Here is an 18,913-nt window from a genome sequence, read left to right as displayed (position 1 = left end):
TGATTATTGATTATTGATTGAATCAACTCCATATAGAACATAGCTCTAGAGTTTATACACTGTTTAATGAGCAGATGTTACACATTATACATTTAAGTAAAGGTAGCAAAATAAATAAAAAATATACTCCTTTAAATGAGAGAATAAATGTACTTAATTTCTTTGCACCAGCTCTGTGTGTCTGTAAACTGCTGCATGCAGTTCTTTGTCTGGAGTTTGGCGCCCTCCAGTGGCTCATTGTCTCCAGTGAGTTTTCTAAAAGAGCACACTGAGTATGTGCAGAATAATCCGCCCCTACTGATGAAACAACAGCATAAACTGGCCAAGCTGGTGCCAGTTTATGGCCAGTTTATGGTTAAAAGAATAGATTTGATCCCTGACTGTTAAAACATCAGCTTTTATCTTATCTGATCCTAGGATCTATTTTGGGTGAGTTGTTTTCCAGAGAATGGGCTCATCCTCCACGGTCCATTTTAACATAAAAGATTTCTTACATTTCTAAAATAAACCATTTTCTAATTTCCACCAAAGTCCACCCTCATTGTCTTTTCATTTCAAAGGTTTGAGTATCTGCAGGGTCGTTCCAAGCTCTGTAGGACTCGGAGCTGTCTGTCCTCCCCGAGTTCTTCGTCAGACTGTACGTTCTGCTGCTGATATTAATAGAGATGGACGAGATGTACCGGACAGACCGTGACACAGCGGCCCTGAAGGTCGGCGTTCTGGCCGTAAAGAGGATGAATATCTGAAACCCCTGAAAACACACGAGCAGGAAGACAAAGGTGACTTATTATTTATTTATTCTGGGTTCTGATAGTGCTGATTTGGCTCCCGTTGGACAGAGACAGGCTAGCTGTGTAAAGATTCACTGAGTTTGAAATCGGTTTTGTCGTTATAGATTTTAGTATTGTATCATATTGTATCGAATCATCTAGAATCATATTGCATTAAATCGTATCCTGCTGTATTGCACCAAATTGTTTCGTATTAAAATGCATCGTCCCGGAATCGTATCGCGGCCCATGTATCTGGAGAGATTCACTCCTTAATATAAATGTAAAATAACTGGATGGTGGATAACATACCTGTGTGGTTGTACAGAGGCAGAAGACAATGCTGAAGACCAGGTGGGCATGTCCTCTTGTGACGAGCACCAGGTATCCCAGAGTCCATGACAGACCCAGTAACACCGCCAGAGAAAAACTGACGAGGAACTTCCTGGTCAAAGACGACTGACGGGTGCTGCTCAACAGAACAAACACAGGTTGGTGAATTAAAGTTCTTCTAAAGCTGAACAGAATGAACGCTGGTTGGTCGGGATAGTACTGATACTCCAAGAACAAAGTCCGTATTCCATCAATCAATTCATACACTCAAAGCAACTAATGTACGAGAAAAAGGTTTATAAAGTAAAATATTAGTCGGAATATTATAAAGTTTGTTTTTGCTCTCAAACCTACTTGATATCATTTTACTACTTTTTTTGCTACTGTTGACTATTTCCCTGAAATATGACTAATAGTTCTTGAAATATTGCAACTTTCTTCTTAAATTATGAAGTCTCAAAATCTCAAATAATGTCTTCTAAGTGTCATAATTCATAGACGACACCACGCAGTTTGAGAGCGCTGCGATCTGCCTCATTCTGTCTTGTTGTTTCTGTTGTGTCTTGAAACTGATGTTTCTGGTGTTCAAATTTAAGCTTGTTGAAGTTTGATTGAGGAGACGACAGTTTGAAAAGATGACGAGAGAAAAGACGGTTGATGACTCATCTTTTAACAGCCGTTACCTCCTTAGGGTTGGGTCAGTCCTGCATGTCGTCAGAGAGGCCAGAACCAACAGAACAATGTTGTACATCAGGATCAGACCGACCGGAAGGAGGAAACCCCCAAACATCGGTTTCCCAAAGTGAAACTGTTTGTCCTTATCCAGAGCTGCAAGCCAGCAACTAGAAGATCAAACATGATAAATAAAAAATTCATAATTGATCAAATACAGAGAATTAATTTCCAATTCTCATTTCCATCCAAGGAGACCAAATTTTTGTTCATTTAAAGACACTTTCCATTTTAATAAATTAGTAAAAACAGTAATGGACCCACAATTCCTCCTGTCTGTATCCCAGAGGGTTGTCCACCCGGTAAGTGGCTCCCAGTGTGATCGCCACAACAATGGCCGGGACTCCTGAGTGGACACAGGAAGTTAAAATGGCTTTATTTCTACATGTGAGCAAAAAAAAAATCATATCATATAGATTTTAGGTTAGCTTAGCTTAGCATAGCATAAAGACTTTCAAAGAAAACTTTTTAACTTTAAACCTCGTACCCCATCCCACAGCGAGGCTGAGTTTACTCCAGTATGGAGGAAGACCACGACGCACGGTCCGGACCAGCAGCACCAGCTGAGTGCCATATACGGCGTTCCACGTGAAGGTAGCTAACAGGAAGAAGTGCAGCAGAGCCGCCACCACCGTGCACGAGCCTGCATCTGTCTCCACGTGCTCGTCAGACTCCGGAATGGTGTTGTTTTTGTTGTTGGTCTGAGCGTCATTCTGTCTGCTTGAGTTTCCGACCCCGGAGAGGAAGGTGATGATGAAGGCCAGCAGGCTGACGTAGATACACAGCAGAGCTGTCTTTGAGTTCTTGTTGTTCTGTCGCTCGCGAGAGTTTCTGTGAAAGCTGAAGAGAGGAGATGTTACGGTTTAAAGAAGAAGTCATAACTGGGATAAGCGAGTTATCTTAAAGGGTACGTAGGTGGGAAGTTTACAGCTTGTGTATTTATATAATATATTCTTACTTCTCTTTAACGTGGTGAATGATCGTTACAACCAAACCTAGGATAGAGAACGAAAGTCCCACAATGGAAATGGCGTCCAGGGCCTCTGCATACTCATAATTCTCTCTGAATGACTAAAACATAAACAAGTTTTCACAAGGTGGTAGCACAACAGCAATCAATCAGTGACATATTTGGAGGATAATAATCTCTTGTACCCAAATCAATTGGTTTCAGACCAACGCATTCACGTAGCTAATTGCTATCTGCTTGAAACATGGATGTATGTCAGTCCATTCAGTCCAAACCACAAAGCTGTATTCAGGTTCTAAATAATACATTCATGGCTTGAAAATGTCAAAAGCTTTTAGGATAGAGGGGGTGTGGTTGGTAGTTTTTCTAGAGCTTAAAGAAAACATTGATTGTATAACTGTTACACCGTCGTTTGGCTGTCTAACAGTGAATAGGGGACTCCTTTCAATATACTACACAGTGTGTACTTCTGGCGGGAGTAAGGCACTACTAATAACTATGCTCTGTAAATCTCAAGAGCTCGCACTCGACAGCACTCTCCCTCAGGTCATCAGAAACACCAGAAACCAATCAGATGAAAGGGTGTGAAGAAAATCGAAGGACAGACCGACAGAGACTCCCTCCATTTTAGTTTCAGCTTTACTCCTATTTGAAAGTTGTGATCATGTCAGTGTGGAGTTGTGAAATTCACCCAGAGAGCAGCGAAGTTGGTGGTGTGGTTGCAGAAACATCTCAGGAGTCCGTCTGAAGCGTTTCCTTTAGAGCAGCCGTCAGTGCTCCAGTCCTCCAGACTGTAGTCCCAGAAAACACAGGCAAAATCGTACAGAGACGTACCATTGCCAATCTGTAACCGCAGCACATAGATCAGCTCTTAACCTCTGACTTTACTGATAAATGTACCTTGTGAAAGAAGACAACACTAAAATTAAACATCAGATCTCGTTAGTAAAATTACACTAAAGCCCAGTCATAATTTTCATCACATATGCGAAGGACCATGTAAAGTTTGAGACCACTCGGTCTAAACGCACAAGAAGCACTGTCCGTTCATGTGCTAGAAAACAAAATGGATGCTTGTTTGGCAGAGAGACTGTTTGAAGAGATCTGTCTCTGTCCTTGTCCCTCTGTTCAGCCAAAGCACACAGTGTTTATCCTGTTCACCACCGTAGTTCTGCGCATTAGCTTTGCTGATATTTGCTAGTCGTCAACTGTTGACAATCCATCTATCCATTATTGCCCCACTTATGTGGGTTCGGGTCGCGGTGGCATCAGGTCAAGCAGGGTACTCCAGATACCTCTCGCCCCCCTAGCAATGCCTTCCAGCTTCTCCTGCGGGAACCTGAGGCATTGCCCGGCCAGATGAGCTATATAGCCCATTCAACGGGGTCTACCTCGGTGTCTCCTCCCCTTTGGTCATGCCTGGAAAACCTCCAAAGTGAGGTGCCCAGGAGGATCCTAATCACTCGTCTAGCTGGCTCCTTTCAACATGAAGAAGCAGCGACTCTACAAACTTCTCACCCTACGGCTGAGCCCGGATACCCTATGAAGCAAACTTGTTTTGGGCCACCTGTATCCGCGATTTCATTTTTTGGTCACTGCCCAACACTCATGGATATCTATATCTGAGGGTCCATTGGTTTAGTTAATATTTTAAGCAAAAATTCCCCAAATTCTCATGTTCCAGCTTCTTAAATGTGAGAACTGTGACCTTCTATGATAATTTACCATAGAAACTTATAGAATCTGTATGTACTGATTCAGTCAGAAGACTGCAGAGTAAACCTGAAGGACAGTACAAGTACCGAGACAGTCACGATGGACAGTCTTGTTTTAGTTTTATGGCCTTGTGATGTCACCGTGTTTCTACACTGATTCTTTTTTCACAACAACAGTTTTTATGGCACCGATAAATCTTTAGTGACCCTGCAAGTAAAAAAAATCAGTCATTAAATAATTAGCTGCACCAGATCTTGTGTGGCCAGTAAAAAGACCATTAAATGATTAATACAGAACTATTTAAAAGTTAATGGAAGCTGGTTGTCTTACAGTTGGTCTGAACAGCATCTCCACGTGTTGCGGCACCACGCTGCGCTCCTGACCTTTGACGCTGGCTGACAAGACCCTGATGGCGGCCCGTTGCCGTTTGTAGCGTCTCGACCTGAAGAAACGGTCATTCTGGTAGAGGACGAAACCCAGCAAGACGTTTGATGGCTTCTGACGACCACTGACAGCTTCTAAAGACACGAGATAAATACATTTACATTGTTATTAGTAGAAAATTGGTTTAAAACTCAGGAAATTTGCAGATTTGGGTGTGTTTTAGCAAGTTTCAAGGAGTGTCTAAACTTGACTCAGATGAAACTAGAGGTCGTCATTTGCTAAAAAATAAACACACAGCTCCCTAAAATAACCTTTTACAATCAACCATCTTTACGTATAAAGTCCTGCTGTGTAGTTTTGAGTAACTTGAGGCTGACAGTAGCAGTATTTTATTTGAGTAATACCATTTGTTAAAGAAAACTCACCTGGTGGGAATTGAACGTATATCAGGGCGTCGGCTATAAACCCGTTTTCCACCACAACTGTTGACGTGTTGGTGTTCAGCTGAATTCGGTCAGCAACGAAACTCCCAGACACCCCTAAACAAACAGAGAAACCCATTTTTATTGACGAAATTCTCATTAAAAGTTCTGGTAATGTTCTGTTGTTAGTGTACTTTGGTTTAAATGTTTAATGTAATAATACTGTTAATATTGTCTCTTTCAGGCTTCTGTAGGCCCCCAACACCAAGCTATTCCTGCATCTTGTGAGTACTGAGGCTTTTATTAATCACTGTGGACAAATAAATGACTTACATGAAAATGAAATTGAACTTTTAGTTATGTAACAACACAGAGTCCAACGTCAAACCTAACATTACAGCAAAGCTTGTGGAAAATATTGTCTGATTGTGCTTTTATCTGGATAATGTTAGCTTACTTGCTAGCTAGCAAAATACTGTGAGTTAGCTTCATCCAGACTCCCAGGGCTCATCTGGCTATTAGACAGAAAAAATCTTTATATATAAAGTGAATACTTGATAAAAAAACGACAAAGCATTTGGCAGAAATTGTATGCAGAGACACTTAAAAAGCTTAGATAAGAAATTGGTTAATTAATGATTAGCTGTTAGCAGCTCCTGTTAGCAGTTTACCATGGATGTACAAACAACTATCTCTGGATTACTGTGATACTGAAGAAACGTTCTGCAGCTGTGATGATTAGATATTTAAATAGTTTTACACACGCAGTTCAACATTGTTACGAAACTTTTCCTGTGAGTTTTGTGACGATTGTAAAAACTGCTTCTGATTTATGAGCAGTAAATTGTTACCATCGAAGCAGAGATACTATTAGACTGAAGCACTCTTGTCAGAGAGGAATAAAATGACACAAAGGCAGGACACAAAGCAGAATTATGACAGACTATTAAAATCATAAAACAATAAAACACCTTAGCTGCATCGTCTTGAAAAACCCGGACATCACGTCGACCACAAGATTTAGAGGAAGAGGAAATAGTGAGTCCTGAGACAGATATTCTAGTCAAAATAGTAGATCTAAAATCTTCACGGTTCTAGACACATAAAACCACCTCAGAACCACTGACCCTCAGTTAATAAAAGCTTAGAAATGCAGTTTTTAACAGCCAAGAGGTTGAACTGATCATGTGAGGCTTTAAACAGGGTCAGTATTTCATTACGCTGACCTGTCAGAGACGTGAACTGGACTCCCTGAGTGCCTGCAGCAGGGATTTGTGTCGACTGCACCACCAGGTTTGGTTGGACCACTTGAGACTGAGATGTGTTGAGACTGAGGCTCAGGTTCACAGCGAGCTGGTCCAGGGTCATCGTGAGGCTGGACACAAAATACAGAAATAAATGCAAATACTAATATCAAATCATCAGAATCATGTTCAGGAGAAAATACGTTTTAAATTTTTTTGTGCCCAGAAATTTGTTATATTTTCTAAAAGAATTTTCTCTTTCAGGCTGCTGTAGACCTTTGACCTGAAGCCAAACCTGCTTTCTGTGAGTATCCAGTATCTGTGATTGTGTTTAATATGGAAGCAAAATAAAAAACAAGATGTTATAAACTAACCTAAAGTCATAATTATGCTAACTCATAATTTAGATTTATTCTTTATTTTTTCATGACGTGAAACCCGTTTTTATATCTTCAAATAACTAATTAAAACCAACCTGATGATTAAAAATGAACACTTGGACAAACATCTGTGTGATAAGAACGACTTAGTCCTCTACTAACATGGAGGCAGCAGGCTTCATCTTTATATGTGTGAATGGTTTGATCATACAGAAATTCCTGAAAACCAAAGAAATATGGAAACCTCACATCCACTAAAGTCTGTTCAGAGTACTAAAACCCAGATTTAATCCTTAAATCAAACAACTTTTGAATGAAATATGTCAGGGGGACAGAACTGTGAACACATGGACAGTTAAACATGAGACATAGACAAACTTGGCAGTGATTTAAAAAAGATTTGGTTTACCCCAGAGTAGCGTTGTTTTCCTTGCTGTCGTCTGGAGTGCTGGCGTTCAGCAGCTGGCTGACTGTAGCTACCGCTGCCACCCTGACGCTCTGCAGTACAACCATTAACACCCACACAGTGAGGATCGCTCTCCAAGACTGATACAACAGAATTTGCGTCCAATAACTCGGCGTTTGCCGTCTAGTCGACCAAAAACCTCCCTGAGACTTTTGTTGCGACACTTCGTACCTCTGTGGCGTTCGGAGACAGCAGCAGTGTGTTGGCGATCTGAGCTGCTGCTGTGATGTTTTCGGCCGTCAGCTCTTCGGGTTTGGAGGTCAGAATTTGAGTGCTGGTTGCCAGCGACTCTAAATCAGCTGGGCTGGTAAGCTGAGAGGGGAAACACAGGATGGGTTGTGCACAGGTCGCCTTTCTACTTCATTACCAAAGTGCTTGGTACAAACTTGAACTGCTTTGGAAGTTTTCTTACATTTTGTTGTATGTCGCTGAGCGACTGGTCACACTGAAGGATCTTTGGTGGATCCTCGAAACTCGGCAGTCTGTTCTTGGTGGAACATCTGGTCGAAGCCTGTGGCTTCCCAGCTGTATGGAGATGGTGGGAGTTACAGGTACGGTACACCTGACTTATGGATGTTAGACCGACAGATGGATGGAGATGGCAGTAACTGGACTGATATCATGATGGTTAGAAGCAACTCACCAGCACTCGTTCCTGGATCACAGATTTGCTGAGAATATGCGAACCAGCCGATGGGTGTGCTTGAGAATTTGAATCCATTCAACTCTCGTTCTCGACAGAAATTCTCTGAGAGGACAAGTTTAATAAAATATAAGCTGTCTTGATGTTAGATTTAGTGATGTATGGGTGATGGGTTTGGGGGAATATAGTGTCACTTCATAGACGTACAGAGAGGAAATTAATTAAAAATCAACCTGTATTCAAATAATTTGGTTCTATTAGATAGGTGATGTAATGCTAACCCACTAGCCAGCTGGGCTAATGGTAGTCAGTCACAATATATCCCTGACTGTCTCCTGACTAAATGTGGACCATGTCTCTGTTATGAAGCCGTTAAATAAAGATTATCGTAAGCTAAGCAATAAACTTATAGCAGGTTGTAATTGATCCAATTATTGTGGTGATATGATTGGGATTTCCTCACAAGGTTTCACCTTTTTTAGGGTCCAGTGTGTAACATTGGTGAGGATCTATTGGCAGAAATAGAAAACAAGACTAGAATCCTAAAGCCATGCTAGGAGCCCCTTGAGGTTGTATTGATAACTATATCCGCCAGTGCCTACAAAATGGAGAAATTTTAGTATTCAATGAATAATATTTTTTTAATACTAATTGGACTTTGTGAGTGGATGTTTTACACTGACTCAGGAACAAATCATAAACAACTTTCAGTAATTTAGATGATTAGAAAATCAAGTTTGCTGCTGTTGCTAAACACAACTTACTTTGTGAGCATGTCTCTCCGGTCCACTCATCAGGACAGATACAGACACCATTCAGTGATATCCCACCATTGTCACAAACCAGAGGAGGAGGAGTAGAGGAAGTAGTAGGAGGTGGAATAGTAGTTGTAGTAGGAGGAGCAGGGGTAGTAGTGTTGGTAGGAGGAGGAGTCGTAGGAGAAACAGGGGTAGTAGTGTTAGTAGGAGGAGCAGGAGTAGTAGTGTTGGTAGGAGGAAGAGTCGTAGCAGGAGCAGGGGTAGTAGTGTTAGTAGGAGGAGGAGTCATAGTAGGAGTCGTAGGAGGAGCAGGGGTAGTAGTGTTAGTAGGAGGAGGAGTTGTAGGAGGAGCAGCAGTAGTAGTGTTAGTAGGAGGAGCAGGGGTAGAAGTGTTAGTAGGAGGAGGAGTCGGAAGAGGAGCAGCAGTAGTAGTGTTAGTAGGAGAAGGAGTCGTAGGAGGAGCAGGGGTAGTAGTGTTGGTAGGAAGAGGAGTCGTAGGAGGAGCAGGGGTAGTAGTGTTAGTAGGACGAGGAGTCGTAGGAGGAGCACCAGTAGTAGGAGGAGGAGCAGTAGGAGGAGCAGTAGGATTAGGGATGGCAGTAGTGGTAGGGTTGGTAGAAGGAGGAGCAGTAGGAGGAGCAGCAGTAGTGGTAGTGTTGGTAGGGGGAGCAGTAGGAGGAGTAGCAGTAGTGGTAGTGTTGGTTGGGGGAGCAGTAGGAGGAGTAGCAGTAGTGGTAGTGTTGGTAGGGGGAGCAGTAGGAGGAGCAGCAGTAGTGGTAAGGGCAGAAACAGGGAACACAGTGGTGCTGGTTACGTTAGTGACATTTGACGCTGATGGTGTTGTTGTGGTTGACTGTGCTCCAGTTCTAGAGGTGGCCAAACAAATAGCTGTGAGGAGACCGACACGTAATAATTAGTTAGTAGGAAGAAGCCATTAATAAGGTTTTATTTCTCTGATTCACAGTTTGATCTCACTAACGCCGCTTCCTCTCTTCATTCACTCTGTAGCTCACTCGACCGACCAATCAATCAACTGAACTTCCGAAATCCTGTCCAAAGTATGACAAACACATCCTTCTTATCGAAAGCTTTGACTGCAGTTCTTTCTTGATCTTTTTAGAGAAAATATACCGCCTGTTTGTTTAAAACTGACATGATTCAACAGTTGTTATATAAAACCCATTCCGTATTCATGGTTGTGATCGGCCCGGTTGGATCCAGGACTTGAGGAGGGGGCAGCAATAAAACATGAGCTCGCAGATTGTCTGGTTCCCAGGCTGCTTTATTTGTAGAAACAAGGTGACCACAAGTAGGAAGTATCCTTTACAATACTGTGTTATTGTACTTAAGTCATCTTTTCAGAGATCACTGTACTATCTTTACATTTTACTATCTCGTTACTTTAGTTCAGCGGTCTTCAAAGTGTGAGGCATGCCTCCCCAGGGGGGCGCCAGAGGACTTCAGGGGAGGCGCGGCGTGAGAAAAAATACACCGGGGAAAAAAAAGGAAAAAAAGTGTATCACAATAGATTGATTTTTAGTACCTCAGGTGTCTGTGGAGTTCCCCACCTCACCAAAAAGGCTGTAAAAGTGTTCATCCCCTTTACCTCCACTTACCTGTGTGAGTGTGAATTTTCCGCATTGACAATGGTTAAAAGTAAGTACCGGTCACGGCTGCGGGTAGAGGATGATCTGCGTTTATTCCTTTCTACAGCGCATCCCCGCATCAACCGCCTGTGCGCATCAAAGGCACAGACTCATTGTTCCCACTAAAATAGAGGTGAGCAAAATAAGGTGGCAAGATTTGCAATCGGTTTATTATTATATTAAGGATTTACGCACGAGGGGAGATCATTTTCAGTGTTTCAGCCCACTATGTAAGTGTTAATGTGGGATAACGTCGGATGAGTGAACGTGTTTAAAAAATCAGTTGAAAAGTTAAATTGTGTTTTTTTTTAAGTGAAGATGTTTTTTAACAAAAATATGTTTAAAAACACAGAAAAGTTTTAAAATGTGTTTTAAAAACATGTTAAAAACATACAAACATTTTTGATGTTTAAGATGTTTAAAAAAATAAAGATGTGTATGACATTTATTGTTGAAACCTTTTTTTAAGCCTGTGTGGAACATACATAGCAACATCAATAACACTAATAAAAGTAATGAATAATGGGGGGGGGGGGGGGATCCTTTCTTAGGGAGGCCCACTATCCCACACTTTGAAAACCCCTGCTTTAGTTTGAATGCGTTTGAATTATTGATTATTATTTTGCACCATTGAACACCTTTCTAAAATCAACAGACGGAACATGACCAACACACCGTAAAAGACTTGAAGTTGAAGGTCAGATGTCCTTCAGGGAAACATACTTTTTACTTTAAATAAGAATGTGTGGACTTTTTCCACCTCTGACGGTGACGCACATAATTGTTTTCATCATTTTACAGGCCTGGATGACAAGCTAAACTTACGACCTATGTCCTAAGAAGTAGTTTGAGTCAAATTGTCTTACATTTTACCACTAAACAACCTAATGCTGTAACTCACAAACACCTGCAAAGTGTTGAAACATCCAAAATAAAACCACAAACAGAAGGTTTCTTACCCAAAGTGAAAAACCAAAAGTCCATCTTGATTAACGGCTCCAGATCGCGAGTTTACAGTCCGGTTTATTAAATCTACTCATGTTGTTGTTGTGGTCCGATGTTCGAGTTGTTCTGCAGTGGGGAAAGTGTCAGTGTGCCAGAAGCCTACTGAGCATAATAAAGAGCACACAATAAAATCATAAAGCTCAACACAAAAGCTCAAAGTTCTTCATTAACTGACTCCACACTGCAGGCTTTATTATTTAAAATGTGTGGCTTTTCCTTATTAAACTGTGTATTAAGTAGAGCTATGTTCTATAAAGTCATAATTATGAGCTAAGAAGTTTAGATTATGAGCTTTAGTCTGTGCTGTGAATCCCTTTGGGCTACCTGTACACCAGGTGCTCTATCAGTAAATTGATTGGTTGATTGATGAACAAAAACACAAATCAAATCAGTGAGTCTGGACATGAAGAAGTGATAAATTCCTCTGATTTGTAAATCTTCCGTAGGTTTTATTATGGTTTGATGTACATGTTGTGGTTCAACCTGTAATTTATTTCTTTAGTGTTTCCTCTTTTCGGTTTATTTTTGATTATATAACGTATTGCTCCTGTAGAGCAACAATATCTGAAGATACAAACACACAATAAACAATAAACAATAATACAGAGCAACAAGAGTTTTAACCTAAAGCAGCTGTAAATTATGACGTCTCGGCCCTCCTGAGTCCACACTGAGGAGGCGGACTGGTTGTTGTTCCTGTAGACCAATCACCTGTCAGATATCCAGCTGATCATTCATTAACCGTTCACTGTCTGCTGGAGTTTGGCTTCATGTGATGCAACTTTTTCAAATATGTAACACCAACAACAACCAGGAAGCAGCTGATGCTTCACTGCTGTCTGGTTTAGTGTAAAACAGCTGTATTATGTAATTTGGTCCATTTCTGCTGCATTTTATTATATTGTTCTGTAATATATCTGGTTGTAATAACTAAGAGGGATTATTTTACTATTATTCCTCACGCTAACCCATTTTTGAATCAAAAATGATCAAATCATGTTTTTACGCCCTTCTCTTTCTTAACTCACTGTGGTTAAACTGTGAGTGAGTTTATCTGCCAGACCCTGAACTTTGACCTCTGGCCTCCCAAGAAAATGCTTTTAACTATCTGAGGATCAATAGATTATCACAACTAAACCTCCTGACAGTTAAAGCAAGGTAGTACTAAAGAAAACTTGACAACCTCAGTGGTGTAAAATAACATCCTGTTTGTCGGTTCATGACGGTGGCTGTTGATGAAGGTGAGTGATACCAGACTGAAACCTGTTGCTAGCAGCTCTCTACACTGCTGCTTTCTGAAGCATTTGAATAAGTCGACAGTGTTTGTGCAGAGGAGGCGGTGTGGTAATCATTGTCAGCTGACCCACATTCAGGTCTGCTGCAGAGCTGTTAATGATTCAACCCGCTGGCCTCCCATTGAACACATATGTGGGAGGTTGTGGGTTTTTTGGGGGGGTTGAAGTTGGACCTGCAGACTGCTTTTTATTCAGTTTGCAGACACCATGGCTCAGCTGGTGGAGTGTGTCCCCAACTTCTCTGAGGGTCGAAACAAAGAGGTCGGTTCTTTGATATTCTCAGTCTGGACATTTCTGAGAACTCTCTACAAACAGAAAGTGTTCTGGCTGATGGTTGTTGGTTTTAGCTGAAGTTTACCTCCAGACAGCGTTTGCTTGTTGCAGTGGCTCGAACAAACAATGTGGTTCTAAACGTCTCCTTTAAGACGAACAATTGATCATTTTTCTTACATTCCAGGTGATCGATGCCATCTCAGCAGCCATCTCCGGCACCTCCGGCTGCAGCCTGCTGGACGTGGACCCCGGAGCCTCCACCAACCGAACCGTCTACACCTTCGTAGGCTCCCCCGACGCCGTGGTGGAGGGCGCGCTGAACGCCGCCCGGCAGGCCTTCGGCCTCATCGACATGAGCAAGCACTCAGGTCAGCGGCGTCCTGCAGCAACGCACCAGGAAGTGTTAAACAGGACCTGACCTGGTGTGTGTGTGTGTGTGTTACCTGTTTAAGGTGAGCATCCTCGGACCGGAGCGCTGGACGTTTGCCCCTTCATCCCCGTCCAGAACATCTCCATGGACGACTGCGTCAACTGCGCCAACGTGTTCGGACAGAAACTGGCAGACATGTTGAGCGTCCCCGGTGAGACGCATTAATTCACACACACTTCAGTGATTCTGGAGCTAGAAATAAAACTTCGTTCCTGGCTTTTTGTGCATGAAACTAATCTTAAAGTTAGCGTTTAAATGACTGATCGTTTTGGCATTTGGTCGTAATGGATCAGGATCAGTCATTTAAACGCTACTGAAGCTGCTTATGATAACCAGGGTTTTATTTCATCCGCAGTGTATCTTTACGGAGAAGCAGCACGGAAAGAAACAAGAAGAAGTCTTCCGTCTGTCCGGGCCGGAGAGTACGAAGCTTTACCTGAGAAGGTGAGATAGCGACAACCAATCAGCTGCCAGCGTCTTCTTCATCAGGTTGAACTCGTGCTTAGATCCTTTATTCATCCAAAAACACTGTATAAAGAGAGTTGCCACAGTGCATTGTGGGAAATGTAGGAAGGAAATCAGTTAAACATCAGGAGGTGAAGACATGTGTTGTACTTTCAAAGTAAAAGTCCTAGAAAACAACTAGGAATAGGAACTATAACTTGTATTTTCTCCGTTGGTTAGAAGGATAAAACAGAGATTATTTGCTCCTTTCTCTCTTCCAGTTGAAGCGGGATGGTTGGGCCCCTGACTTCGGCCCTGCCGAGTTCGTGCCGTCATGGGGCGCCACAGTAACCGGCGCTCGCAAGTTCCTCATCGCCTACAACGTGAACCTGATCGGCACCAAGGAGCAGGCTCATCGCATCGCTCTGGACGTCCGAGAGCAGGGCCGGGGGAAAGACCAGGTGCATGCTGGGAGTCAATCACATTTAATTAAGAACATTCGGCAGTGATTCACTTCCTGGTTGTTTCCTGACTGTGTTGCTATGACGATCGGCAGTAGAGGCCGTATTGTTAATTATTTATTATTTCTAAACTTATTTCTAATTTTACTTTACTTTCTTTCTTACTTATTACTGTTGTTTGTATTAATTTGCCACTTAGTTACTGAAATAGTTCATTGTATTGTCTCCTTTCTTACATACTGTTGGCTGCTTATATATTACTTACTTTACAGTGAGTACTTATGTACTATTTTTACTGCTATATATACTTATTATTCTTAATGTTACTCTCAGTAATATTCCCGCAGCTGGAGAGAGAGAAATAATTTCTGTAAAAAAACAGAAATAACAACAAATACAGTGATTAAAAAACGTTTTTTAATGTTTAAGCCCGGGCGGCTGCAGAAGGTGCAGGGGATGGGCTGGTACCTGGACGAGGCCAACGTTGCTCAGGTGTCCACCAACATCCTGGACTACGAGCTGACCCCCCTCCACACCGTGTACGAGGAGATCCGCAGGGACGCAGAGGTCAGAGGTCACCACAGGTTCATTTCAAATATATGACTATATATATATCAAATAAAAATGCAGGTTAATTTAAAAATGAATTAATACGAACAGAAAAAGGTGGTGATTTGGTGCATTTGTACCTTTAAATGAACTTATTTATTATGATGGCAGCTTTATGCCTCCATACAGCAATGAGCTAAGAAAGGTTTTATTATTTATATTGATGTGTATATAGATATATATGGATGTATGTTTATGTATATAAGTGCAGCCTGTGCTTGTGTTCAGGACCTGAAGCTGCCGGTGGTCGGCTCTCAGATCGTCGGTCTGATCCCACTGAAGGCTCTGCTGGACTCGGCAGACTTCTACATCCACAGAGACCGACTCTTCATCCTAGAAGAGGAGCACAAAGTCCGCCTGGTCAGAGACCACATGAGACCACATGAGACCACAACACTGCGACAGGTTGAACTGACAGCAGACTGTCTCTCTCTCTCTCTCTCTCTCTCTCTCTCTCTGTCTGTCTGTCTGTCTGTCTGTCCTCAGGTTATCAGCAAACTTGGGCCTCGACTCTCTCGGCCCGTTTCAAACCGAAAGAGAGAATTCCATAGAGTGGTTTATACACAAGAGAATATATTTATATATTTATATAGTTTATACAGAGAATATATTTATATAGTTTATATACAGAGAACATATTTATATATTTATACAGTTTATACAGAGAATATATTTACATATTTATATAGTTTATACACAGAACATATTTATATATTTATACAGTTTATACAGAGAATATATTTATATATTTATATAGTTTATAGGCAGAGAATATATTTATATATTTATACATACATAAAGTTTATATAAAGAGAATATATTTATATATTTATACATATATACAGTTTATATAAAGAGAATATATTTATATAGTTTATATAGTTTATAGACATTATAAGTAATATTTTGAGTCAACACTTTGACTAAGAGTTTCAGTATGTTTATGATAAACAGAAGTATGTTGTTGTTGTTGTTATTGATGTACCTGTGCAGGTACATGGTGAGGTCACAGGAGGACAGCCGGCTGGTTTCTCTGTCTCTGCAGCAGTTTGTTCGGAGCGTCGGTGCTCGGACAGCGGCTCCTGGTGGAGGATCGGTTTCTGCTGCCGTCGCCGCTCTGGTACGAGTAAACACCTGTGTGTTTAATGCCAGCGAACGTGGACGGCTCAGTGACAACCTCTCTGTCCTGCAGGGGGCGGCGTTGGGCGCCATGGTGGGTCAGATGACGTACGGGAAGAGGCAGTTCGAGAACCTGGACGGCGTCATGAGGAGGCTGATTCCTCCATTTCATCAGGCCATGAATGAGCTGCTGCTCATGGTGGATGCCGACGCCGCTGCCTTCAACGGCTACATGGTGACATATTCATCCATTTATATATTTATCACAATTGATTCTGTTTTTATTTATTTGTGTTAATGAGGGGGCGTGTCCTGATTATTCAGGCGTTAGCAATCAAACCACAGAACAGAAACCCTCGTTAACTGAAACGCTGAAATACAGAAACAATTAATTATTAATTATTAATTATCCCAAAACTTTTAAAATGCTGATTCATTTAAAGAAAATATAGTAACTTTTATTTTCATATTAAATTAAATTGGAAAATAAATAAAAAGAATAAACTGGGAAATAATGAACTGAAATGTATTTATTTTCTGTTATCTGTGCGTATTTATTTGTCTTTTAATTAACATGCACATTTATTTATGATGGAGGCTTTTATTTTTATATATATTCTGTATTTATTGTTTTGTTTATTTATCTAGTTTCATTCATCATTTCAGGTTTGTTGTTGTTGTTTTTGTTGCAGGCGGCACTGAAAATGCCAAAGAACACAACGGAGGAAATAAAAAGGTGATATTTATAATCAGTTTATGTACGGAGGCTTTAGAATGAGCCGCCCTCCTCTGGCGGAGTCCGCCATGTTGGAGTTATTTTAACTGTGTTTTTATTCACAATACAAATAAAAATGTCAGAATGAAGTTAGGGTCACTTAAAATGACCAAAGATACTTGATCAACAATCAGTTTCAACAGTTCTTCTTTTAGTTAAATCAACTTCTGTGGTTTTAAAGTGTAATGTAAACTTTAAAAGTGACACTTAAATAAATTAAAGGCTGAGATATGAGCCTACTGTTTGTATACGGCTGCTTTCAGTAATGCAGTTATGTCAGTTCACCACCAGAGGGCGCTGTTGTCCACTTCAGAGTTCATGCAGTCCATTAACAGGGACGATTAGCATCGATAAGACTAATGTTAATAGGTTATTAATGTATGAGGTTTATATGTGATCATTTTATGTATTGATTAGTTGATCAGTTGCTATCTGTCTGCCAGGCGTCAGGCGGCGATGCAGGTGGGGCTGCAGCAGGCAGTTGGCGTTCCGCTGGCTCTGGCCGAGAGGATCAGCGTCCTCTGGCCGTCTCTCAAAGAAATGGTGGTCTACGGAAACATCGCCTGCAAGTCCGACGCTCAGGTGACGCAAATCCAACATCCTGCTTTTATTTAATTATTATTATTTATTTATTAACATTAATTACAATAATAATGACACATCATTTCCTGTATGGGGGACTAAAGCTGCTATGGGGGACATATTACACGACTTTTCAGGCATTATCAATCAAACCCACAGAACACAACCGCTGTTGACATATGACGAAAAACTGAAACAGATTAAAACAATAAAAATAATCAATAGGAAAATAATTAAATATGGAAACAAATGAATAAAAATTACTTTCTTATATCTTTAAATTAACCTGCATATTATTTTATAAGTGAGGCTTTTATTTCTTATTTACGTATTTATTTGATGGGACGTTAATGCTAATGTTACGCACGTATATGAGTCGAAGAGGACAGAATATAACAATGTCTTTATTATTTCATGTACTTATTCATCATTAATTCATTTATTGATACAATAATAATATTATTTTCTCTTCACTGCCAACAATCAGCAGAAACACTTTAAACTTAAAAAACCTTTAAAACCGTGTGTGGTTTCAGGTGGCAGCTAAAGCGTTGGAGGCTGCTGTTTTCGGCGCGTATTACAATGTCACCATCAACCTCAAAGACATCGCAGACGCCGCCTTCAAGACGACTGTAAGTGTGCTTGATTGATCTTTAAATCAATAATCTATAATCATTAAGCTGTGTATAAACTCTACAGTCTGTTAGCATGATGTCGTTTTGTGCTTCAGACTCAGGCGAGAGCGTCGGCGTTGCTGCAAGAAGCGAAGGAGAGCGCCGCCGCCGTCCTCCAGGCCGCCGAGGACAGAAGCTGAATTTATCTGCTCGTTGTGCAGCGTTTAACCTCCGACGCTTTGTGATTGGATGATTCTCGCAGCAGTGCACTCTGGGACTTGTAGTTGTGGCCTTCTCTTAAAGTTGTTGCTTGGATGCAGAACCAGATTATAATGATGCCACCATTCTATTTTTTTCAATATATACTATTACCCTACTTCTTACTCTATATATATATATTATCTCTTTGAATAATCGGAGGACTGAAGCGGCCATTTAAGATAAACGCTCGATTTGTCTTCAAATACACAAAATAACATAACACGATATAAAAGACAGGAAAACTGTGAACTAACAAACAATTCTTACTTATCATTTTACTGTCTTATTGATTCACCGACTTTTATCGCCTCCCAGATCCTCATGACTGACAGATCAGTCCCCACCATTAAAACAGCGACTCACAATCTCCCACTCTCTCATCGTACGCGAATATATCAAAACATCCACCTGATGGGACTCCTCTATTTCCAGTTGAATTAAGGAGTTTTTCTTGTTTGCACTGTTGATTCTGGTTGTATCAGTGTACACCCTGTAAAGTTCCACAACATTGCCTCCGAAGTACTGGTATTTTGAAGATCAAGGAACTAAATTTGCTGCATACCCTTTTATAACTTTGTTCT

At 41.0% G+C, this 18,913-nt stretch overlaps 2 protein-coding genes across 2 annotated transcripts; one reads left to right on the top strand and one right to left on the bottom strand.

Moving 5' to 3' along the window:
* Positions 1-135: 135 nt before the first annotated feature.
* adgrg7.1 (adhesion G protein-coupled receptor G7, tandem duplicate 1) lies at positions 136-11,573 on the bottom strand. The gene is made up of 16 exons (XM_035677940.1): positions 11,424-11,573; positions 8,825-9,706; positions 8,061-8,165; positions 7,830-7,942; positions 7,589-7,729; positions 7,361-7,449; positions 6,554-6,702; positions 5,331-5,444; positions 4,852-5,039; positions 3,497-3,649; positions 2,794-2,906; positions 2,323-2,675; positions 2,100-2,181; positions 1,787-1,945; positions 1,083-1,239; positions 136-751 (listed from the first exon to the last, which is right to left on the bottom strand). The coding sequence occupies exons 1-16, from the start codon at positions 11,446-11,448 to the stop codon at positions 539-541; spliced, it is 3,036 nt and encodes a 1,011-aa protein (XP_035533833.1). The 5' UTR covers positions 11,449-11,573; the 3' UTR covers positions 136-538.
* A 1,352-nt stretch (positions 11,574-12,925) lies between these two features.
* ftcd (formimidoyltransferase cyclodeaminase) lies at positions 12,926-18,373 on the top strand. The gene is made up of 14 exons (XM_035677979.1): positions 12,926-13,025; positions 13,222-13,405; positions 13,490-13,618; positions 13,823-13,911; positions 14,193-14,372; positions 14,802-14,939; positions 15,210-15,353; positions 15,481-15,533; positions 15,975-16,101; positions 16,174-16,335; positions 16,793-16,836; positions 17,319-17,457; positions 17,994-18,089; positions 18,188-18,373. The coding sequence occupies exons 1-14, from the start codon at positions 12,972-12,974 to the stop codon at positions 18,269-18,271; spliced, it is 1,623 nt and encodes a 540-aa protein (XP_035533872.1). The 5' UTR covers positions 12,926-12,971; the 3' UTR covers positions 18,272-18,373.
* Positions 18,374-18,913: the final 540 nt, after the last annotated feature.

The sequence above is a fragment of the Morone saxatilis genome, unplaced genomic scaffold (genome assembly GCF_004916995.1).
Source record: "Morone saxatilis isolate NCDOM2014 unplaced genomic scaffold, NCSU_SB_2.0 Contig6, whole genome shotgun sequence".
In the NCBI taxonomy this organism is placed as follows: domain Eukaryota; kingdom Metazoa; phylum Chordata; class Actinopteri; family Moronidae; genus Morone; species Morone saxatilis.
The sequence above is the reverse complement of the archived record's forward strand: the minus strand, read 5'-3'. Positions and strand labels throughout refer to the sequence as shown.